General features: G+C 30.7%; 1 protein-coding gene and 1 long non-coding RNA gene across 2 annotated transcripts; both read left to right on the top strand.

Moving 5' to 3' along the window:
* Positions 1-4,696: 4,696 nt before the first annotated feature.
* On the top strand, positions 4,697-8,561 carry LOC138337637 (uncharacterized). The gene is made up of 2 exons (XR_011211013.1): positions 4,697-6,335; positions 6,409-8,561. It is a non-coding gene; the product is annotated as an uncharacterized lncRNA (long non-coding RNA).
* Positions 8,562-9,051: 490 nt separating this feature from the next.
* Positions 9,052-10,476, top strand: LOC101244692 (protein ENHANCED DISEASE RESISTANCE 2-like). The gene has a single exon (XM_004245247.5). The coding sequence runs from the start codon at positions 9,399-9,401 to the stop codon at positions 10,344-10,346; it is 948 nt and encodes a 315-aa protein (XP_004245295.1). The 5' UTR covers positions 9,052-9,398; the 3' UTR covers positions 10,347-10,476.
* The last annotated feature ends 16,479 nt before the right edge of the window (positions 10,477-26,955 follow it).

Raw genomic sequence — 26,955 nt, 5'->3', positions numbered from 1 at the left:
TATCATTACTGTTACATTGAAAACGCACCACTGTTGAATCTATTTATTTATAAAATTTGGAGTTTAAATTTGGCACATAATTAAACTGCAAAGTCACAAATTCTAGACTCGACCAGAGCAAGAGCTTCAGTATCTCTTTCGGTACCTTCCACGCATATGACTTCACCTGATGAACAATCAAAATTACGTATATCCCTAACAATTTTATCAGTTGTATCAATACAAAGCGGATACATGCCAATTCTAGTTGCATTCTTTTTCACTTCGAAATAAAGTTTCACACCCATGTCGTTTTTTATTTTCAACGGACATGAGCTTCCCTCGACAATGTATCGTATTTCAATATCCTTTGTAACATTGTCGATCTCAAGCTCTGCTAAAATCAACGTTTTCAGATTCACAAACGAAATAGAATGGCTAACAACAATTCCATCAACTTTGTAACCTTCATAATTAATATTGCTTACCCAAATTCCAGAATGCCGCAGCAGAATTGAGATATTCATCTTCAAAACCTTTTTTTTTTGAATTCTTAGTATGCAGATCAACCTTTACAAGAATATTTTTGAATTATGAAGCTAATCTGATTTAAAATTTGAATTTACTAATCAGTTACACAATCTGATGACCATTAATTACGTGATTTCAGTTAAGAATAACAGGAATCACGTTAATTAATCCTAATTAATCGCAACAGCCTTTTAATTATGATGTATCAGTTAATATGTATCCTGTGCCAGAGTGATGTATCCCTTGCCAGAGTGATGTATCCCTACTAATCCGTTACACAATCTGATGACCATTAATTACGTGATTTCAGTTAAGAATAACAGAAATCATGTTAATTAACCCTAATTAATCGCAGCAGCCTTTAACTTTGATGTATCAATTCTTATGTATCCCGTGCCAGACTGATGTATCCCGATTCTTTGCTTTTTAAGGGATTTTTAGTAATTTCAATTCTTAAAGGGATAAATGGTCATTTTGTATTTATAATATGTGGTTCCTATAATTTATACATAAAATAATGCCACATATTTAACTAAAAATATATATTTGTCACATCAACTTCTATTTAAGATAAAAGTAATATTAGGTTTAAATTTAATTCTAAGGGTATTTTTTATCCAAATAGGTAAATGAAAAGACATTTTTTATCCGATAGATGAACGAAGGACATTTTGAATCATTTTCAATAATTTAAGAACATCTTTTATCCTTTTCCTTTTTCAATTGATACTATTATGTTATTTCTTACTGACATAGAGAAAGTGTGTGTGCTTTTAAAGAGAGTGAACAATTCAAAATAATTTGTGTACAAGTTTAATTTTTTCAAGTATTTTATTAAAATTATATATTTTTATATTTTTTTCGTTGTAACTTTTTTTCTTTTTTTCTTTTTCTCTTTCTTCTTTAAAATTTTATTATCATCTCCATCTAAGTTGTTCACTTTTAATTTCATTTTTATCATAATTTTTTTTTTACTATTATTAAATTTTTATCTAAATATCTTCTTACATTTCGAACAATTGATAAACCCACTAAATTACAAGATGATTATAAAGTATTATATAGTTTTTTTCTTTGATTTCAACTAATTCTTTTGATTTTCGGAGAATTCATTGATTCTTTTGAAATTATCATTTCTATTTTTGAAGTATATGATAAGGAGTAATTGATGGTACCTTTAAAATTTTAAATTTTTTTAGAAAAATAATTAGTTTCGTTATAAATAATTTGATAAAGTCTAGAAAATAATTCGTTTTTTATTTAAAAAAATAATTATTGAAATAAAAAAATTGACTGGAGAAGTAGAAAAAAAATGAGAGTGTTTTAACCTGATGTGGAATAGATGTGAGGGTGGAAGGTGAAAAAAATGTGTATGATACACTATCGCTATAAAAGAAAATTAATTTGTTCAATATATATTATATAGAAAATCTGTTTAGTGAATTAATTAGTTAAATTTTATTTGTGAGAGATTCATTTTCCATTTTACTTTTCATTATCCTGTTTAGAAAAGAACTGTTCACTAATACTGAGAATACATTTTCACTTTTATTTATTGGAAGTGCATTTTACATGTCTTTCATATTTTATCCTCAAGATTTAGTACTTATTTTTTTACATTATTTTTTAAGACCTAAAACTAAATATCAACTATAATATTATTGCTGTGGTAAATGGAAATATAGCCATATTAACTGTGCAAAATTCAAAGTTATGAACTTATATTTATTATTAAATATAATTTTAAGAAACAATATGTTAAATATCTAATTTGATATTATTTGTAAAGATACATATTTATTAAACATTAGCTTATTTGATGATTAACTTTTATTTTAAACTTTACCTTAATTATGTTATTACATTAATTAACAATAGATTTGTAGTTACACTATAATTACATTATGAAAAATAAAAAGGTCATTATATGTAATTATTAGATTGTATAATTACTTAAAAAGTTACCTCAATATCAATTAATCTAAAAAATACTCCCAAATTTTCGGGTTTAATTATCAAGTAATGAAATTCCAAGGAACATTCAAACCAGTACAATAATATTAATGTCATCGGTATTTTTATTAAATTTTGCGTTAAAAATTGTGACATTAACCTTATTTTCCTAACAATTTTATGACGAAAACCACAAGTTTGTCATAAATTTATAATGAAATTGTGATGGATTCTTATTTTTGTTATAAATTTGTAACAGAATTGTGACCATTGACCAACCATTATTTATGTCAATTATTTAATTTGTAACTGAATTGAATTGTGACGGATCATTTAGTCCTTAACAAAAATTTTCCACTTATGAATTATATCGTAAAATTGTTATAAATCCGTCGAGAATTAGTGATTTGTTTGTCACAAATACTCCGTCAAAATTTACATTTGTTCGTAGTTAGTTGGTAATCCTCCTATAGTTATTATTGTCCTAACTAGCAATTAGATCAAATTTTACAGCCTAAGATAGGTGTTTCTCAACTGCGTTTAAAATTGAGCTTTGAGATTTGTTGAAGGACTTAAAATTGAGCTTTGAGATTTGTTGAAGGACTTAAAAAGGGATACTACATATGCAGGTCCCTAAAGTTGTTTGCGTTTTTTTCCTAGGTACCTCAACTAACCCAAATTTCTATTGAATCATTTAATCCCCTATAGTTTGATCCTTTCAAATATTCTGGGCTGATGTGGAGCCAAATTTCAACAAATTATTTTTGGAAATTGGGCGCGCGAGATGAACCTTCTCTACGTGGAAATTTCGACCAATACACTCCAACCCAATAACACGTTAGTGCCACATATTAAATCATCAAACCTAAAAATCAATTTCCCCCCAAAACACTTCTAATCCGCTTCTAAACGAGAAAATCCTAAGAATCTCTCCCTTTCAATGACTTTTACAGCTGAAATTCTTAGATTTTAAAGTGATTTCGAGTGTTTTGCTGGATGAATCATTAAAGATTGCAGATGATTTTGGAGTTCACTCGCGATTTTCGAGTTGACGAGTGTGAGGTAAGTTCATTCCCTAATTTCTATGTAATTTTTATTGTTGTAGTGGTTGTGTGTTTTTAATATATATGTTCAGCCTGTGTCTTTTATTGATATATATTGGGTTTTAGTATCAATGTGGTTGCTGTTGTTAATATCTGGATAAATTTAGGGTTTTTTGTTTTAACTGTTTATAACGTGTCAGAAAAATTTTGGGGCCTTGTTTCAGGGGATCTTATGAACGCCGTTATTATAAGTCGTTTTCATCATGGTGGTAAGTTTATTCAGGATAAAATTGGAATTACTTATAAAGGGAAAGCCGATGTGGAATATGTTAATATTGACAAGGACCACTTCTCAATAATCGAGTTACTTTTTTACACTAAACAATTGGGGTATATTATTGTTGGTGGATTCTGTGTTAAAGACCCCACAAAAATGACTTTATTGAGGTGGACACCGATTTCACTTTAGTAAATCTCATCAAAACCTAAAAGATCGTGACTTTTTAGACCTTTATGTGAAGTATGTGATGGATGATGTAGAAGTGGTCACAACGGGTTTGCTTTGTGGGTCTGTCATTGAAGAAGACTTAGAAAATATAAATGTGACTGCAAGTGAAGGGTTGAATCATGAGGGTGAATCTGAAAATATTAATGTGAAAGTTGAGACAGGGGATATATTAAATCTAGATGTGAAATGGACTGAATCAAATGAAGAAAGTAATGACGACTCTCAAGAGGATGTTATTCCTGATGTGGATGACTCTGAGGTTGAAGAAGAATTAAAATCTCTCAGAAATGAAAGGAGAAACAAAGTGAAAAATAAAAAACCTACTCAAACTGAGGAAATAAAGCTTGGAACAGCTGGTATTGATAGAGGCTTTGAAGACATGGGAACGAATAAGGCTACTAGATACACTGGAAGACTAGGGGGTGATGAGCAATATATAGATAGCTCAGAATTGGACAGTGAAGACAGTAGGGATGAATTGAATCCAGAATTTGTGAAGGGTGTTGATTTACCAAGAAAAATAAAAACTAAAAATTTAAGATTTGATCCTGATTGTGTTGTAGGAATTTTTTAGCTTACTATGGTATTTAAAGTGCTGAACAATTTAGAAAAATTGTTGCAAACTATTCTTGTGAATATAAAATTAGGTTAAAATTTGAAGCCTAATGATAAAAAAAAAGAGTTAGAGTTAAATGTGAGGACAAGAAATGTAAATGATTGTTGTTTGCACTAATAGATATTCTGATGATTTTGTTGTAAAAAATTATTATTCTGTACATGTATGTCCTCAATCAATCAAGAACAAGTTGTGTACAGAAGTTTGTTGCAGAAAAGTTCAAGGATGAAATTACCTGTCAACCATATATAAGATTATGGAAAATTCAAGATTTGGTGAGAAAAAAATTTGGGTTGTATATTGAAAGAATTGTTTGTCATAGGGTAAAAAAGAGGATTATCTAGGAGTTCTTACGTAATTGGAAGATGGAATTTTCAAGATTGTGTGATTATGCAAACATGATTAAACATACTAATCCTGGTACTTCCAGTTGAGTGAGGACAAATAGGGAGTCTCAGCCAGGAAAAACTTTGTTTATTTACTTCTATGTTTACTTTGATGCATTTAAGAGGGGTTGGTTGGAAGGATGCAGAAAAATTATTGATTTTGATGGATGTTTTCTGAAGAGTTCTTGCAAGGGAGAATTGTTGGTTTCTGTTGGTAGAAATGGAAATCAACAGATGTTTTCAATTGCATGGGTTGTTGTTGACACAGAGACAAAACATAGTTGGAGTTTTTTTTCTTAAGTACTTGATAGAAGATCTGAAATTAGGCACAGGACATGGACTGACTGTTATGTCAGGTATGCAGAAGCTTAGATGGTTTTTGTATTGTATGTTGTTCTTTTATTTTTTATGTTCTTGTGTTGCTAATACTTTTCAATATTTGTGCTACAACTGTTTACATAGGGTCTTGTACCACCTTTATGTGAGTTGTTGCTAGATAGTGAGCAGAGAAGGTGTGCTATACATATCAGGTTCAACTGACATCAGTTATGGAGTGGTGAAGAAAGAAGGAAATAGTTCTGGAGATGTGTTAAGTCAAGTTTTGAAGTGAAATTTGAAGATGAGATGAATAAACTCAACAAATTAGGTAATAAAATTTGTGAGGACTTGTTGCATTATGAAAAAACTACTTGGTGCAAAACATATTTTAAAGAGCATTCTAAGTGTGACATTGTTGAAAACAATATGTGTGAAACTTTTGATTCTTGGATACTAGTTGCTAGACATAAAGCTATCATAACTATGTTAAAGGATATTAGGCACAAGATAATAGACAAAAATATTGTAATGAGGAAATTTGCTGAAACTTGGATCTCAGATATCTCTCCTATGGCAGCCACCACCATTGTTTAGCCAACCATCAAGCTCAAGCCAGCCACCACTTTTTAGTAGACCATCAAGCTCAAGTCCGCCACCAGTATGCAATCATCACGGTAGTTCTATGTGTTTTGATTCTTCAGCTGTTAGAAGAGAGCAACAACCTGCTAATAGCAGAGACACATGCAGAGGCAGAGACACTGATAGAGGCACTGGGAGAGGTACTGACAGAGGAACTGGTAGAGGCATTGGTAGAGGCACTAGGAGAGGTATTGGCACTAGCAGAAAAATTGGAAGAGGCACTGGACATTGACGGTGTATCAAGTCAGCAACCTGACCAACCAAGGGTTGTGAAAGCTTCAATATCAACAGGAAGACAAAAAAGGACCAAGACTAAAGGATTTGACATTTTTACAAATGCAAGTGGTAGTCAATCCTTTAATGTAAGTGTATATATAATTTTGTTCATTTCTTACTCTACTATATAAAGTCTCATTTTAAGACATTTCTATACAGCCTAGTACTTCAGGAGAAAAAGCTATCAATCCGAGAGTTTATAAGAATGCATCTCCAACAAATATTGATTTGGTTATAAGCCTTGAGAACTCAAGTGGAATGGTGGAGATGTTATCACTGGTTCACAGTTGCAACGAATCACTCAGTTAAGGAAAAACAAGCGTGAAACATCTAGTGTACCAAATAATACCTAATTTATGTAGAAAAGTCACTTTTTGGTTGTGTAATTAGTAGCAGAAATTTGTATTGACTACTTTGAAACTTGGAGCTCACTAGAGCAAATTAATGGCATGAATGATCAATTTTTACTGCTTTTGAGGCACAAATTATCTTCGTTCCTTTAATTAATCATTGCAATAAAAACACAAGACATTTACAATAGAAAAACCAATCAAAATTGCCCATAAAGAACACTACAATCTAGCATACATACTTTTATGAAGGAATCTAGTAGAAGACAAATGAACCAACTAAGATCATTTTGTTACACAAATCCAAGTAGTCAATATCACCCCTATGATAATGCATATCATTCATACTTTTGTTGATCGATTCCTCTACAATTCATATGTTTTGACTCTTTTCAACAAACCACATATCACCCTCCTAGCTTGAGCAGACATTTTGTCATCATACCATCAAAAATATCCATATCCACCTCGTGCCTACAAAATTAAAGAAAAAAATTGAATTATAAATAAGGTGATTCTTTACTATATTGGACAAAAAAAAAATTTATTTATCTTTGAAGTTTTGCAACAAAGGAACCTACGTCCAAGATTGGATTGCGTCCATGAGGTCTTCATTTCCTCAACATTCCCACATTGACATAGTACCTTCGCAGTTGAAGAAGATAAACTCGACATTGGAACTTGATGATTAAGAAGAAATTAATGAAAAAGAGATATAATATAATGAGCTAAAGAGGAGAAATAATGATGAAGACAAACAAAAGAGGAGAAATAAGGGAAGAATGGGAGAAATTAGGGTTAAAAGGGGGAAGAAGATCGTTGATGGGTGATTCAAGATCCACATCAGTGCTTTTAAAGCTTCTGCACACGCTTAAAGAACGTGAGATCACGTTTGGCTCCACATCAGCCAAGAATATTTAAAAAAATTAAATTATAGGGGGTTAAAGGATTCAATAGGAATCTGGGTTAGTTGAGGTACCTGGGGGAAAGCGCGAATAACATTCGGGAGCTGCATATGTATTTGGCCACTTAAAAAGTTACTAACATTTTCAAAAGTAGAGACAATTGAGACAATATTACTATTAATTTAAAAGCAGGTACACTGTAATTGAAATTATTGACCTATTTACTTGCTTATGTTATATCTCTTCCTTCGCTAATTTTATCCATACTTAAGAGTTAAACATGAACTAATCTATTATTTCCCTCTTATCTCTTAAAGCTTTTACCCTTTCCAGATTGTTGACCAGCTAGATAATCCGAGTAAAAGAGGGATATGTTATTTCTAAACTACCAAATGTATCATAAATAAAAAGGCAGGAAATTATCCCAACTGATGATATCTTGACGTAGGCTAATGTATTGGGCTGTGTATGATGCAATTCTGGCTAATAATCTGCCAAAAAATAACTGGCACAACAGGAGTTGTTGGAATTGATGTTGAGGGCTATCAATATATGAAGTTGAAGGTTTTTAAACCACACAATTAGCTAGAAAAGAATTGCTTATTTTGTGTAGTAAGTTGTTATATTTCTTATATTTAATTTTAAATGTTAGATTAGTAAATAGCCAAGTGAAAAAACATAACGCAAATAGTATTATTCCCAAGCCCCAAACATTTAATTATTGCTATAGAAACTTTTTTTTGGTTGATCAAATATGTATGCTTGTTCAACCTTTTGATTACGATTTTAGCGAACAAAAAACTTTTAAAAAATTTTCATAAAAACAAAAATTATTCCGCATTCAAATACTTCAACTATGTTTTGCTTGTTTAAGCTTTGAATCGACCCAGCAGATTGGAACATCTTTGTGTTAAGTAGTGTTAGCTTATTTTGTTTGAATGTTATTTTATTTTTTTTTTATATTAATTGAGTGTGCGCGTTTGGCAAAAATTTCTATAGCATGAACAATCATTTTATTTTTTTAAAAATAATAACAATTGTGGATAACTTCCAAAAATAATTATAAAAAAAGTTAATAGAACTAATGAATCATCAACACACAAATTATGGAAGTTCTCACAAGACATGTCTTCCAATTTTCATATCTTAAAGCATGGAGAGTTTTATTTCAATTTTATGAAATAAGATACTTCCTAAGAAAAATAGCTTTTGACATTTACTTTTAAGATTTCAATATGCAAGTGTGTCAAATAACACCCTTTTAAGTCTATCCACCCTACATATCTTGACCACACCATGAAGCATCAACCCATACCGGTGGCTCATGGTCCCATCTCTTGGCTCGGTCGATTCACTTGATATATAGTTTGTTTTCCAATTTTCTATGGTTGAACTACTATAAAAAATATAAATCTCTAATTAATATTTCAAAAAATGATCGGATTACTATATAAAATATGAATTTCTGACTAATATTCCAAAAAATAGGAAAAAGCTTGGCTCTAACTCTAAGTATGAAAATAATTGAACAATTATTTTAATCCATTTTATATTTTTAAATTTTACTTATTTATTTTCATACTAAAAAAATAAACTTATTTATATTACTTTTTCAAAAAAGATGCAAGCGAATATATGAAAATGAACGAAAGAGTGCTTGTCTGTCATTATTTATTTTTGACAATATTAGCTGTCATTTGTCAGTGGCATTGAAAAGGGGGCATTATCGTAGTTTCTACGAAACTGAAGGGTATTTGTATACTGCTACTCTCAAATATATACCCAAAAAAAAACCCCAAAAGTGGTACTCAATTGCCTTTTTCATCGGAGTTTTACTATTGCTGCTACTATCATACACTCCAATTGCAATACGGAAAAGTAGCGGTACCGGAAAATGTGTTCCACTAAACAAAAACAGAAGCAGAACCTCCACAATCAGCGCTCCGTCGTGCCTACCTCTACCTCCGCCTCAGGCGGTGACGGTGGCGGTGGTGGGGACTGGAGGGAAGAATCCATAACCGGCGGATCACTTAAGCATGTGGATTTGGACAAGGGCAAAAACGGTTGGGCATCACCACCGGGAGACCTATTCAATCTGCGAGGGCCACACTACTTGACGAAAAAGGCGAAAGTACCTTCTGGCGCGTGGCTTCTACAGCCTGCCGGAGTGGATTGGCTCCGATCTAACTCCAAGCTCGACCACGTCCTGGCTCGACACGACAACCGTGTGATGAACGCGCTGAAGAAATCTCACTCTGAAGGAAAGTCTCTGAAAACCTTCATAGTCGCCGTGAATCTCCAAGTCCCAGGGCGTGACCAACACAGCGCTGTTTTCTACTTCGCTACAAACGACGATGAGCCGCTCGAACCGGGTTCTCTCCTCTATCGGTTCGTCAACGGCGATGATGCGTATCGTAACAGCAGATTTAAGATCGTTAACCGGATCGTGAAAGGACCGTGGATCGTGAAAGCCGCGGTCGGGAATTACTCAGCTTGTATACTCGGTAAAGCGTTGAATTGCTACTATCATAGAGGCCCTAATTACTTAGAAATCGACGTGGATATCGGTAGCTCAGCGATTGCTAGCGCTATTTTGCACTTGGCGTTAGGTTCGGTAACGTCGGTGACGATCGATATGGGTTTTCTGGTTGAGTCACAGACGGAGGAAGAGTTGCCGGAAAAGTTATTTGGGGCAGTTAGGATTTGTCAAATGGAGATGAGCTCTGCTACGTTTATTGATACGACGTCGTCAAGGAAGGTATTACCGACTGCTAATTTACATAATCCTTGCAATAGTAGCAAAGTCCAAGCTGAGGAGAACGGTGAGAACAAAGATGATTAAGAAGAAATTAAAACAAAATTACTTCATATTATTCTTAGGGGAAAAAAATTGTTGGTGCAATCCATGTAGATAGATGTCTAAGCTTAAGCTTTCATTGTTCAATAAAAAGTTCATCTCTTACTTTTCTTAACTATCATTTAAGTTACTTATAATTTACTAATTTTGATTAATACTATTGATTAGAAAATTAGGCAGCTCCATAGATATAATTTCTTATGTATATATATATAAGATTTTAGGTGATAAGATAATGCTATTTTATATGGTGATAAGGTAATAAAATACCAAAAAAAATTTAAAAATGGGTATAGCATGACTCATTTTTGGATTTGTCTTTGTATTGCAATTATTGAGTGATTAACTAACAAATACTGGCGTTGCTTGTGCCGGCGTATATGGATTTGGAATTTGTACTTTTGCTTGTAAATACACATCATTTTGTTTGTTTTTGGTTTCACTTGAATTATTGTTTTACCTTTTTATCATTTAATTGATCAAATTTCTAGGGGTATGTTTGGCAGGGAGGAAATTATGTTTTGATTTTTTTTCCTTCTCCATTTATTGAATTTTTTAAATCATTTGTTTATTTAAAAATAAATAAATTAAATAATTTTTTATTTTTGTGAACTCCTATTCCAAAGTTCGTTTGCTTTTTAGGCTAGTTGTATCTTAGTTTGATTAGGAAGACACGTGTTTTATGTGTAATTAAATTACTAAGAAGGTCGTTAATCGAGATCGATACAGACAAATTATGGTGGGGATAAATAATTATTTACTTCTCTAATGTCCTCCATTTAAAAAAGAATCCTTTTCTTTTTAGTCTATTTTGAAAAAAATGAATTTTTTTTATAATATTTTGCTTTTAACTTTTTACGTTCATATTTAAGACCATAAATTAGGATGATTTTATAAATTTAACATAGCTATAATTTAAGGTCAAAAGATTCATAAATTTATTCTATTTTCTTAAAATTTGTGTCAAATCAAACTAGGTTATTATTCAGTTTATTTTGCCGGTGAAATGCGAAAATGTTTTATTGAAACAAAATTTGTAGAGTACTTTTTGCAACCCATGTTTAAATGAATTGTTGGAATTTAGCACAGTTGTTAAAAGAGGAGAAATATTTCAATAATTTTATTGAATTTTGAAAAAAAAAGTTTCACGAGAGGGAATTGTAGTTTTTTCCACTTGCATATATTTATTTCTAAATAACTTGAGAAAAAGATTTGTTGAAAATTCTTCTGGCAGTACTTGCTAAATAAAAAAGTAGCTCTCTGAAGGGTATATAGTGAATCTTTTATCATGTTATTAAGGACCCAATTCTCAATATAAATTAATAATACTAACACAGTCTTGTGCATCTAACACACAAAAAGAAACTTTAGATACAAAATCATATTCAGTATGCATGTGATTCATTACTGATTAGGCAAGAAATAGGTTCTTAAAGATCTTCATTGTATCTAGTAGATTTTTTTAGATGCTAGGCTGGCTGGGTAGAAATTAAATTAATAATTAATCAATTTGCAACTTTGAAGTCAATAATATGAACTAGCCTATGTAACTTGTTTTTCTAATAAAGGATGTTTCCTTTGGAATGAAGAAACAAAATTCATTGGTCAAATGCAACAATATGGATCGGACTATGTACTGAATTTTTAATTAAGAGCAGGAACATTTACATTCATTCTCTAAGTTTATAGATTCAGAGTTCGTAAATTTAATGACTATAATATTATTAATAACTGCTTTAATGATGTTGTTATTTTTTAAAAAAATGATGATTAATTATTAATTTTCACCTTTGCCATGGAAATTAATGTGGTAAAATAGAGAGTTGTACATGTTCATTTAATTTATTTATTTTGGACCTAGGTAGCTACTTATACTCTACTATATTTATGAGTAGCCATTCTTTTCTTTGAATACTTCTTTCATTGTCTTTGAGCTTTAATTATTGTTTTTTCACGGTATTTCTTTACCATCTCCTAATACATCAAATTTTGTTGTTTTTCAATAGGCAAATTTGACTTCTGAAAAATGAAAGTAGGTGGACATAAAATTTAAGAAATTTTTTATTTTAAGTGGACATAAAAAATTAATTATTATTATTACTCATGAAAGATACTACTTTGTCTGTTTCTTTTTATTTGATTTTATGAATTCCTTTTTCAAAATTTTGTTTTGTTAATATGACACGCTCTTTATGAAATTATTTATTTGCTGGAAAGATATTTGTTTTATGTAGTATTATTTGTAGTTATTTAATATAAAGATAATACTAAAAGAGGATTATAAATAATCTACTAAAACAAACTAGTAAAAGAAAAATCTATTAAGAATATTATCTACTATATTAGGAGTAATATTTATCTTTTCCCAAGTTTACCCATAAGAATTGTAGAAGGTACTTAAAAAATTGTTACAATCATTTAGTATTAGGTAAAGAAATTATGTAGGAAACAATAATACCTTCTAAGACTTCTTAAAATTTTACTCTTTTTTGGATGAAATTATAAAGATTAGAGAACCATTTTTAAAAAATGGACTAAGTGCGTATTACAACTTTGTGATGAAGATTTTTTTAAACTATAATAATGTCGTTAAAGATATATATATTAAATGTAAAAGAACGATCACAAATTGTATACAAGGTCTATAAGTATCATTAGATGTTGTAATATATATACATACATATACTTCTTCAGCGATGGAAAGTGGATTTCAGGTTCGATAGTCTCGAGAAGGTATTAGCCATCGGTGACCATACTTTCGTAAAAGCACCATTGGGCGGTGGTTCCTCTCCTTCCTCTTGAACCTCGAACAAAAAATCGATCTCGCCATCAGCTCGACTAAGAGTTCCGAATCGTTAGAATTTTTAAATTTAAACTTTAAATATAAAATCATCTTTTTTCAAGGACTCTACCTCTATCGCAAATCTAAATTAGATACCAAATATATTAAACATCAACAAAAACATAAAAAAAAAAAAAAGAAGATTTAAAAGTCAAAAATCATGCTCCATGCCGTTACCATCCCACATAAGTTTTTTTTTTGTTGTTGTTATGTTATTGTCATTATTTTAATGGAAAAGGGCTTAAAATATTTTTGAAGTATTGAAAATAATACAAAATTATCCTTCATCCACCTATTGGCTCTAAAATATCGTTTCCACCCAGCTATTGGCTCCAAAATATCCTTGTTATCCACTTTTGAGTTCAAAATTGATCACTTATTTAACGGTTCTTAAACTATTTAAATATTTTTTAAAATTTAAACTTCAAAAAAAATATTTAAACAGTTTAATTTTAAAATAGTTAAATAAGTGGTCAATTTGAACCCAATAATGAATGACAAGAGCATTTTGAAGCCAATAAATGAATGAAAAGGACATTTTAAAGCCAATAGGTGGATGAAGGATAATTTCATACCATTTTCAATACTTCGAAAATATATCTTAAAGTACTTTTCTGTTATTTTAATTAGGTGGGATCAATATGGAAGGACGAATCATGCAAGATATTCTGCTTTTACTAGAAACTTTTTTGTTGTCTAATAAAGTCGAGGAAGAAAAGTATAGTTTGTCTTTGGAATTATTACATGCTTTCTAGTCTCAATTTGTATGACATTCTTCTTTTTCGAGAGTTAAGTAACGCTTAAATTTGTCTGAAAATATGTGCATGAAATTTTGAAATTTATATTTATTTATAAACTACATAAAAAATATTATAAATTAGAATAATTGACCATTTAAAATATCTAAAAGCTATATAAAAAAATTATAATAAAAAAAAATATATAAAAATTTCAAATAAATTAAGACTGAAGTATCTTTTAATCTTTAAGTTGGTTACGAATGTTTTGTCTTCACTTTGGTACTAGTCTTATCAATTTTTTGTATTTTTTTATTGGGAAAAAAGTTGCTACATTCGGTCATGAATTCAATAGGATAGGATTTGGTTGATCATTGAATGTTAGGCTAAGCCCTTATACTTGAACCAACAACAAATTCAACATTGTTTTTAATGGGATCTAACTACTTATTTTTCGTATAGAATTAAATAATTAAAGGAAAAAGAAATTTGACTAAAAAATTTGACAAGTGATATTTTTTCTATGTTATTATATTTTCTAAAATATTTTTATCTTTTAATTTTAATATTTTTAACTAAAAAAAATAATTATTTTAAAATAAAAAAATATTATAATTTTTTAATTTTCTGATCAGTTAGCAAATTACTCTTTATTTTTCAAAATCGAAAGGATGTCGGCTTAAAAATTGTCATGGAACAAAGTAAGGTTGTTGGTTGAGGCCTTACAGGGAATATATGCTTGCAAATTAGATCCTTAAAGTTTTACCTAAAGTTTAATTGTCCCCTTCCTTTTAATTTTATTCGTATATTATAAGTATCGTCGATTTTTAATATTCATATATGATCACCAATATAACCTCACTGGCTTATATTTCATCCGTTCCATTTACTTTTATGTCAAACTATAGTGACTAATCTTGGTACCCAATGTTAAATTTAGAGTTAAGTGGAGTTAATAGATTCGAATGACCTTAATGATTTTGCAGTAATATTTGTACTAGAAATTAAATAAACATAAATCTATATTAATTTTTTTAAGGGAATGAAGGGATTGTGAAAATGTTTTCTATACAAAAGTTATAAATTCGAGATGTAATATATTTTTAAAATTTAAAATTCTCAAACTACTCATAATTTTAGCTTCGACTTTACCTAATTTAATACTAATAAGAAGCTAAAGATGGCAGTAGCTAGAGCCTAGATGGTGGCAGCTTTTCTCCGAAATAAAATGTTATCAATCTTTTAATAATGGAAAAAGGGCGAAAAATATTTTTAAATTACCTAAAAAAAATAAAAATGTCATTCGTTTATAATTTGGTTAAAAAATATTTTGCAATCAAAATTTTAGTCCATAAATGTTCCTATAATTATAAAATAGTTCAAAAAGGCCCTTTTTCTTAATAAATATATTATTTTTATTTAAAAAAACATTTTCTACCTAATTAAAATATAATTTAGGAAGACTGTTCTTGTTTTCTTTCGTTCTAAAGTCACTTAAACAAATAAAAACATAGGAAATATTTTTTTCTTCTTAAATCTCACTTTGTCAACTAAAATAGAATAATTTTATGTACCCTTTTGATAAATAATATATGTCATATATCTAAGATTATAGTATATCTATCGTTAATTTATATTTATATAATGATAAAAAATATTAATGATAAAATAAAAAATATTTTTATTTTTTATTTTTTTTCTAAATTAAGGTAAGATAAAATTTGCTAATCTTTTTAAAAAACATTAATTAAAAAATGTGTCAAAAAGAACAATAACATATTTATTTAGAAAATACACTTTTTTGCCCATTAAATAACAATAAGGGTATTTTTGGATCAAAGTATTAATGAAAAGGACATTTTTGAACGAAAGTATTGATGACAAGAGCGTTCTTGGACCAAATTACAATCGGAAGATATTTTTGTTCCTTTCACACAGTTTAAGAGCATATTTGAATAAAACAGTGACCGTAAGGACACATAAACTGTAACGACCTGTTTAGTCGTTTTGAGCAGCAGATTTTATTTCTGGAAAAACTGGCTGGGACGACGGAACCCACGACGGACCGTCATGGGCACGACGGACCGTCGAGGGTGTCTCGTTTCAAAACACTTAGAAAATCTGAAAAATGGGTACTGAAATCGACTCTCTGAACTTCGTAACGGAATGGCAGGACGGACCGTCACAGACGTGACGGACCGTCACAGACTCTTCAGAGAATTGAGTCTCTGAACTCTGTCACGGAGCAGCAGGACAGACCTTCGCAGGCACGACGGCCCGTCACAGGCTGCATAATCCCAGGCGGAGTCGGATTTCTTTAAAGTTTTAAGGGACGTTTTTTACTATTCCGGCTTATAATTATAAAGTTAGTGGTTTAATATTAATAACTCAATTACTTGGGGGCTAAAAGAGATAACCTTGAGTAAATTAGTGGGTTATTATTGCCATCTTTTATTCTTAATTATATGCTAATTAGGGTAAAAGAAAGAGGGTTTGAATAAGAAAAAGAAAAAAACAGAAAGAGAGAGAGAGGAGATCGAACGAGAAAGAGGAGAAACGAGAAGAAGAACAAAGCTTTGGGAACTTGCTTGCTTGATTTCTAATCTTCGGTGGAGGTAGGTTATGGTTTTTATACTATTCGTAGTAAACTCTTAATAGCGAATGATATGTATTGGGTAGTGTTGTAAACTCTTCTATATGCTTAATTATGTGTTTGCATGTTGTTGATGATATAATTGTGATGAAATAAGCATGATGAAACTATTGAATCCTAAATCTTGAAAAAGAAACCTTAATCTACTTTGTTAATGATGATGCCTTGGTATAAAAGAAGGCTTGATGAACGAAAGTAGTGAGATTAGGGGATCGGGTGCCACGTTCCGGTACCAGGATAGTATATGAGGATCGGAGTGTCACGTTCCGACACCAGGATAGAATATGGATCGGGTGCCACGTTCCGGTACCAGGATAGAATATGGATCGGGTGTCACGTTCCGACACCAGGATAGTATATGGATCGGGTGCCACGTTCCGGTACCAGGATAGTATATGAGGATCGGAGTGTCACGTTCCGACACCAGGATAGTATATGGATCGGAGTGTCACGTTCCGACACCAGGATAGAATATGGATCGGGTGTCACGTTCCGACACCAGGATAGAATGAGGATCGGAGTGTCACGTTCCGACACCAGGATAGTATATTGAGGAGCGGAGTGTCACGTACCGACACGAGAGGAATAAAGGTAATGAATCTTGAAAGATGTTAATATACTCAATCTAATGAACCTAATTCCCAAAATGAGTATGATGAGGAGGCGTGAGTCCTCATTGATGAGCTTGGTGTTATGACCAAGGGTTATGGTAATTGTAAATGCCGCATGTTGAGTATTGTAGTTGATTTTATGATATTATCTGATATATACTGTTTTCTATTTTGAGTTGGCCGATGATATCTACTCAGTACCTGTGTTTTGTATTGACCCCTACTTGTATGTTTTCTTTTTGATTATTTGTGGAGTGCAGCAAACGTGCCGTCATCTTCAACTCAACCACAACTCTAGCCAGTCTTCATTACTCCGGTTATCAGGGTGAGCTAATGCTTCTAGCTTGGACTGGATCTTCTTCCTCATGTCTTGATGCCTTGAAGTTCCGGCATGGACTAGCTTTTTATGTATTTTAGCTTCTTAGATACTCTTAAATTAGTAATTTGAGGATAGATGTTCTTGTGATGATGACTTCCAGATTTTGGGGATAATAATAGTTGTTGAGTTTTTAGAAGTTATTGAATTGGTTTTTATTAATGAGTTTAAATCTTCTGCATTACTTTCTGTTGATATTATATTGACATGTTAAGGTTTAGATTGGTTGGTTCGCTCACATAGGAAGGTAAGTGTGGGTGCCAGTCGCGACCCGATTTGGGTCGTGACATAAACGAAGGACATTTTTATTCCTTTCACATAGCTTAGGACATTTTTGACCCCTTTCTCTTAATTAAATACTAAAGGACGTTTGTCTATAAACTTTTTGATTTTAATGTTTTATCATAAAATTTTAAAAATATTGTAAAATTTAAAATTTAGATTTTAAAAGTTTTAAAGAATTCAAAAAACATTTCTAAAAATTATTTTTCACTTGAAATAATCAGAAATCACAACTGATGACCAAACGCCTCCTAAATCTTCATTTGGACCAATAAAGTTTTTTGAAGAAAAAAAACAAAAAACTTAGTTCAACCTTATTTTTGCTTTTAAAATGAAGAAGTGATATTTTTTTTTCTGAAAACTTTTTGGGGGTAAGCAGAATTAGTTGTTACTAGGGCTGATAAATGGTTGGATTGGATCAAATTTGGATGGATTAAATATAAATTGAGAAAAAATGATTTGAGTTACAATTTATTCAAATATAATATGATTAAATATGGATTTTGTCAAATATGATTTGGCGAAACTGTTCTAACTCATTTAAATAAATTTATTTTTTAAAAGAAAAAAAAAAGAAAAATTACCCATTCCCACAGGAACCCCCCCCCCCCCCCCCTATCCACCCACCTTTCACCAACCTATTCCTAAAAAATATTTGTTTTTTAAAATAAAAAAATCTATTTTTCAAACAAAAAAAATTACCATCTCCCCAAGGGCACCCCCCCCCCCTCCCCCCACATGTAACGATCCTTTTGATCGGTTTGAGTATTAGAATTTTTTATTACATAAAATACTTTTCGATAGATTTTAAAGAGGTATTTTGAACTATTCATGATTATATTTGTGAAATTAGTGAGGCAATTTAATAATTTATAGAGTTAGTGATTAAAAAAATAACATTAAAATTAGGATAGTAAATAATGTCGAGAGGAAAAGAAAAATAGAAAGGAGCAATCATTCACCAAAGCAAATTGAATTATTGACTTTAACTTTTCGTAGTTGTATTAATGCTTTGCTTATGCTTATTTGGTTAATGAAATAGTGGGTGCTATTGGAAAGTATCACGTGTGTCCTCTTCTGTATTGTAATTTAATTGGATTTTGTAGAAACTTTTGTCAACAAAACATATGTATATAATATTCATCAAATGCTAGCAAATTGAAATACATTGGTTGATTGATTTTAACATTATTATAATGTGAAATAATTGGGAAGAATTGTGTGGGATCGTTCTTATATTGGTGGAAGGAAAATAATTAACATTTAAATTGGATAGTATGTTTTAGTGAGTCTTGAAAAGGAAATTTTGAGTTTGTGAATTTTATACCTTGATAGTCAATGATGAACGATTAATGGGAATATATTAGATGGGAAGGAATTGCTAAAACTATAATTAGGTTCTGCTTGGTCTTGGTGTGCAGGTGGAGTACTGCTTCGTATAGGGTGGGTTGCTTTTTGAATTTCTTTTTATTTTGTCATCAGATTATAACTACATTTGATATATTGAGATAGGTAATTAAATATAAGGTGTATAATATTGTTAGAATTAAAGTTATGCTAATTGGAGAAATTTAGACTTATCCATAGATTTGACACTTTAAGAAATTGATTCTAGAATTAGGTGAGTTTTTGGGTCTAGGCTAGATATAAAATAACATGAGTGTTTATAAACCCTTTAACTTACAAATATTGTATACTTGATTGACTGGAACTTTTCGAGACATTGAGGAACTGAAAATCATTGTGGCTTAGCTTGCTTGATTTTGATTGTTCGGTGGTGGAGGTTGGTTATGATTTATGTTGTTTGATAGTAAATTCTTAATAGTGATTGATATGCATTGAATGATATTGTGAAGTTTTCTATGTACTTGATTGTGTGGTTATCTGGCTTGGTTGGGTGTTTTATGATTGGTCTGAAATTCCGAAGACGTGGAATTTATGTTTTTGAACCCTCTTTATCAAAGTGATGCTTTGAATAAAGAAGGTTTAATGAAATACTATCAATGAATTGAAAGTGGTGATAACAAATGATAAATTAGTGGTATAATTGGATTGGAGTGTCACATTTCGACACTCTGTGTGTGTGTGTGCGCGTGTGTGCGTGCGTGCGTGCGTGTATGCGTGCGTTGATAAGATTGCTCAATACAATTGTGTTGATATATCAATTAGATTGGACGATCTAGAAAAAAAATGACAATAAATTATACTACAATGTCATTGTCGCTCAATACAATTGTGTTGATATATCAATTAAATTGGACGATCTAGAAAAAAAATGACAATAAATTATACTACAATGTGATTGTCCAAATGTATGTGTATTTCACTCTATAAAAATAAAAATAGGTGTGTTGTATATGTATACATTCGAATCTATGTAATGTATTTATGTATCCAAATTTACTGATATTTTCAATTAGACAATCCATAAAAAGAACAAGTATTTAAATGTTTATGTATTTAACTGTGTTCGACATTCAAATACAATAATATGTCTGTGATCAAGAGAAGAAAATATATTCATGTATTTGATCACCTAGTAAATGCATACACTCTTAGATTGTAATTAGTTTTTTAAAAAAATGGATACATCGTACAAAAAAATTCATTGTCGCTACTCGCTACTGTATTTGTTCAAGCGTGAAGGTATTTCATATAAATTTCTTTAGTTAAATTGATTTATTGTAATTGTGAATTTGTTTGTTTCGATTTCAAATACGCAAATTTCACGACAAACATAATTGTATCCCTAAGATTGCTCATTACAATTGTCTTAATATATCAATACAATTGGACAATCTAGAAAAAATGACAATGGACTATACTACAATATAATTATCCAAATGTATATGTATTTCACTCTATAAAAATAGATGCGATATATACGTATACATTCAAATCTATGTGATGTATTTATGTATCCAAATACACTTGTATTTCCAAATCTATGTAATGTATTATATATCCAAATGCACTTATATTTTCAATTGGATAATTCATAAAAAAATAAAAAAATAACAAGTATTCAAACGTGTATGTATTCCACTCTATTCAACATTCAAATACAACTATATATGTATAATCAAGAGAAGAAAATGTATTCACGTATTACCTCATTTGTATCAAAGTTAATTTTAACATAATTAAATTGTATATTTGAATGCTGGTAAAATTAACTTCTTCAAATAAAACCCTGTGAAAACTGAGTAAACATATAAATGTATACAAATATAAACTCATATAAACGAGAAAAAAAAATAATAAAAAAATTACTCAATATAGATGAATCACAAAAATCGTTCCTATAATCATAAAAAGAATCATGAATTAGAAGGAAAATTGGAGTAAAATAATAAAAAGAGATATTGATACATGTATACTGAAAGGAAAAAATATTGAATAGGATAAGCATGGGAAACTTAGCACCATAAAAACGAGCATATGACATTTATTAGGTGCGTAGTAGTAATATCTTTCCTATTTAATAATTTTTTCAAACACATACATTTTTTTTTATAAAAAATCTGACAATTCATGTTTAATTAAGAAAGTAATTCTCGCTCGTTATAGAAGATGCTTCGATTTGCCATCATTTCTCTCCTCATTTCTAAGCAAAGTGCGTAACACAATTATTTCTACTTGCCTTACTATTGCTAGGCAGCTTGAGAGGGATAGGAATTGAAGTTTCTTTAATTTCTATCTAATTGTATTGTTTATGATCTCAAATTAGATAAATTTATATGTAGTAATATCTTTCAAATTTTATGTAGTAATATCTTTCAAATTTTATATAGGTATACATTTATATATTGGATACATTTGTTCATATTCATTTATAAATTGATATACATTTATTTGCATTAATATCTTTCTAATTTTAAATTTATGTTGTATACATTTGTTCATATTCATAATAAATTGGTATACATTTATTTGCATTAATATTTTTCTAATTTACATAAGTATATGTTTGTATTGGATACATTCGTCCATATTCATTTATAAATTGACATACATTTGTTTGCATTAGTATCTTTATAATTTTACATATGAAGACAATTGTTTGCATTACTATTTTGAAATGCAATAAAAAAAATCGCTAATAATTGTTATGTGTTCGTTTGTATTCATTAACAAACTTAGATGAATTTGTTGGAGATAAAATAAATATTCAATCAACAAAATCAATATTTTTAAAAATTGTCATAAATATATTTTTGTTATAAATTCATTGAATGAGTGGATAGTCCATAAGGTTGGTACATGAACAACCATTCATATTCACTAGGTTACATGAACCTTTTTGGATAAGAATGTATCTATTTATTATGATACTTAATATGGTGACCTTTGGAGTGATTTCTCACTCTATAAATAGGGTTGTTCATTCACTATTGTAATATAGAGACATATGAAAGTTATATACACTTGAATAAGAAGAAAGTCTTATCTCCTCTATCTTATACTTCTTGTCTTTTTCTTCTTATATTCTGAGCTTTTTTTACAACACGTTATCAGCACGAGTCTCTAGCCAATTAAGATTGAGTTTTACTTTTTCTTTAACTCATGTTTTGGTTGATCTCGTTATGAGAATCAAGGTATTATATGCATAAAATCAGGTATGTATTTTCTAGAATATTTTTATGATTTAGAATAAAAATAGTATTCAGTCACTAACAATTATCAGGAACCGAAGACATATACTACTATTGGTTGAATATGACATGTTATACAAAATTTCTTAAATAGAAAAAGGTATAAAATTTTAATAGCATGAATTTGAATGTTATTTTGATTGTTTTGAAAGACTCAAAGGATGAGTCATGTTGTACTTCGATTTATTATACCGTTGGTTAAGGGTAAGACGATGGATTCAAGTTTCATCGCACCAAAAGGGTAAGACATCAGGTTAAAGTTCGGATGCATCATAATAAAAATATTTGGGGATAAGACGATAGATTCAAGTTCTATCGCACCAAAAGGGTAAGACATCAATTTGAGTTTTGATGCACCGTGATTGGGTTCAAGTCCCATAGAATTATGGCGTAAAACGCCTTTTATGGATAAGACATTGAGTTTGAGTCAATGCACCATAATGATGATATAATGATGACTAGGCTTTGATGAAAAGTCTTGAAATTCGTTCTATTGAATTTGCTTCATTCCTTGAAAAGAATGTGGTAGCAACATGTAATAACTCTGAAATCCGTCTGTTAACTTGCTCCATTCAATCATACGAATGTGGTAGCAGTGAATGTTAGTCTGAAAGATGACAAATGATTAATGATATGAATAAGGGCGTGGAGGGACATAATTATAATAGTCATCATTGTGGTAATGATAAAAGGAAGAACACTATGAGTTCTTCAAATAGTCCTTCAAAATGTGAAGGCAATTTTTATTATCAAAATGGTATGAAAGGTCATTAGACTTGTGAATGTTGTCAACCCAATAATTTGACAAATTTATAAATCCTCTATCATGATACAAGATAAAGTGATGGTACACTTAATCTTTCAAAGTGATGTTGAGGTGTGACATGGAAATATGATGAATTTTAAAGTCATGACAATATGCTTATAATGCAAATTTATGAAGTACATATAAATAATTAGTCCAATCCTTGAAGAGAATGTGACTTGTAATGAGTATCGTGAATGCTCGATCATTCTATAAGAGAATGGGTCCAGATGTGATAAAATCATTATGGGTTGGATACATGTCACTTCTCATCTCTACGGGAGATTTGAGAGGAAATAAATTTTATTTGGCAGAAATGGCTAATTGTATTGTACGTTTTATACGTCACTATGGTATGAACTACCGAAAGGGCAAAAGAAAGAAATAGTTCTTGTCTATAAGGATTGTGGTCATTATTGTGTGGCAATACAAATTTGTCATTGGTTGTGTACCTATGGTACAACAAAAGTAAAGCAAGAAAGACGTCTTGCTCGTAATGATTTTGACCATGACAATAATAATATAATTTCCTCATTGAAGGAGATGCTCAACATAGGGATGATGTCATGCAATATGTAATAGTACATAAAATTAATTGCAAGCTCTAACGAGTTGTGCTATTATTAGAGGAATAATATTGGGGTTGTAGTAAGTCTCAAAAGAAACTTTTTAAGTTTCGGATAAATTGAAAATAAATATTGAGACTATAAATCACTACAACCGAAGAGGGTTATAAATGTTTATGTAAAAGATTACCCCACTTTTCCTCTTGTTTGTTCCATACAAACATGTACATGCTGATGAAATCACATGTAAAAGTAAATTATAAGTGTACTAAAATAAAGATCAGTTGGCATGACTGATTGACCATTCCGATTAAATGTGATGCAAACGTGATTGAGAATTCAGGTGACTTATATGATGAAGAAATAAAGATTCTTCAAGAATTCTCTTGTGTTGCTTGTTCTCTTGATAAAATGATCATTGTACCAGCTAAGATCGGGATTGTAATCCCCTAAAATTTTTGGAACATATAAAAGAGTGAATATGGGCCCGTTCACCTGTCATGTGGATCATTTGCAACTATATGATTAATGCATTTATGCGATGGTCACATGTATTTTGTTGTCAACTTACAAATTGGTTTTTGTAAGGTTGAACTAGTTCCAAATTATGAAATTATATTGATAATGCTGGTTGATTTAACAGAAATTGTATGCCTCCAATTATAGCTAAATCATGGTTATGAGAACAAAACTCTCAAATAAGATTTGGTATGAGATAATTTTGTTTAACATGTAGCAACACATGTATGCATCAAACCAACAAGGTTTCCCCATTAAAATTGGTTCAGGGTCAGGAACCATATAATTTTCATCTAAAATGTTGAATGTGCGGTTATGATTTTAATTACTCCACCACGCACAAAGATGAACTTCCAAATAAGGTTGGAATGAATGTTAGATTTTCTAACATTAGGGGGAGAGATGATTGACAGCTGAAAATTATGTGTGAGGTTAATTATGAATTATCTAGATCCTCGTTAAAATAAATATGTGAACTTAAAGTTCAAGGGATAATTCAGTTGCAGTTGCCAGATGAATGCACTGACCCTATGATATAATTCAGCTGCAAATGCTCCAATATGAATTCCTTGAAGGACAGAGTCTATGATACGCCGGAAGCGTAATAGACCAATCGATTCCAAATATAAAATTCCTTGAAGAAGGAAGGAGCAAATGATCAATATGGTCATGATAATGAGGCAAGTGCTATAAAAGAGCACATTGACATAACAATTCATAAAATCTTGAAAAAGGTTCAGGTACCTGAAATAATGAAAAATGAAGAGATCTCGATAAGTTATGTCTTGTTAGAATCGATATCAAATAACCGTCGACGGTATCTTTGATATGAGGTAGCGCTCAATGATATAAATTGTGATGAGGATCTTGAATTCAAATCTGTCATATAGTGTGAACAGATAAATGGTTGGCCAAGTAAAATGCACAATTCAAGTATATTTTGTTTCACTTAGAAAAGTGACATTTTGGACTGGTAGTCCATAAATCAAGGTATAATGTCAGTGGGGTACAAATAAATTATTATGCGATAGTATAACTGTAAGATATCAAATACGATTTGTGCCTTGGGGCATAAAGGTTTATCGCAAAAATCCTGACATTAGTGGAGATGTTTTCTCCTTTGGTGGATGAAATGAGGTTTGTTTTGATCTGGCAACATATGAAAACTTGAATGCATGTAAATGAATAATTTTAATGTCTAGCTAGACAATAAAGGTTATATGAAAATCCTTGAAACAATCGAGGTGTCTGAAGCATATAAGAGTTTGCAAGAAACTTTTCCAATAAAGCTTCAAGAATCCTTATATGGATTGAAATAGTCAAGGAAGAAAAAGGGTACAAAAGAATGATCCTAATTGTCCTTGTATTTTTATGAAAAGGTCTTGGTAAGACAAAATTTTGTCTTGACCTACAGATTGTTAATTTGACAAATAATATATTTGTCTAACAGTGCACAAACACTGAAATTTTTTGATGCAATTTTATGTGGATATATCGCATTCATTGAGTACCCTAATGATTATGAGATCACTTGGCATAAATGATGATTCAGTTTGATCTCAAAAGAAGGATGAAGAGTTTCTTGGTGATGAAACTCTATCTTGGTGCAATCAGGGCACTAGTGCATCTTACTAACAATATTTGACCAGATATTTGTTTTGCAGTAAATTTACTGGCAAGATTCAGTTTCTCCCCGATAAAAGGACATTGAAATGGTGTTGAGCACATGATTGAATATCCTCGAAGGACCATAGTTATGAGTTTATTCTATCCCGAGGAATCCAAGACAAAATTGATTGATTACGCAGATGCAGAATATTTATCTGATCCGCATAAAGCTCTATCTCAAGCACGCTATGTGTTTGCATGTGGAGGCACAATAATATCCTGGGGATCAATGAAGCAAATGTTGCTCTGCAAAAATAAAAGTCCTCCATGAAGCAAGTCAAAAGTGCGTCTGGTTGAGATAAATGACACACTATATTCAAGAAATGTGTGGTTTTTCTTTTAAAAAGGAATATACCAACCACAATGTACGAAGATTGGAGACATCATCACAAGAAATTAAGTGATGTTTTAATCAGGGGGAGTACAATACGCGTTGCACTCTTTTTCCCTTGATCGAGGTTTTTTCCCACTGGATTTTCCTGGCAAGGTTTTTAATGAGGCAACAAATGGTGCGTATGGTGCGTATCAAAAGATATGTGTACTCTTTTTCCTTCACTAGAATTTTTTCCCACAGGGTTTTTCCTAGTAAGGTTTTAACGAGGCACTTATCTATGAACATCCAAGGGGGAGTGTTATAAATTCATTGAATGAGTGGATAGTCCATAAGGTTGGTACATGAACAACCATTCATATTCACTAGGTTACATGAACCTTTTTGGATAAGAATGTATCTATTTATTATGATACTTAATATGGTGACCTTTGGAGTGATTTCTCACTCTATAAATAGGGTTGTTCATTCACTATTGTAATATAGAGACATATGAAAGTTATATACACTTGAATAAGAAGAAAGTCTTATCTCCTCTATCTTATACTT

This window comes from Solanum lycopersicum, chromosome 8, assembly GCF_036512215.1.
Source record: "Solanum lycopersicum chromosome 8, SLM_r2.1".
NCBI classification, from domain to species: domain Eukaryota; kingdom Viridiplantae; phylum Streptophyta; class Magnoliopsida; order Solanales; family Solanaceae; genus Solanum; species Solanum lycopersicum.
This window is presented reverse-complemented; position numbering and strand designations above follow the sequence as displayed.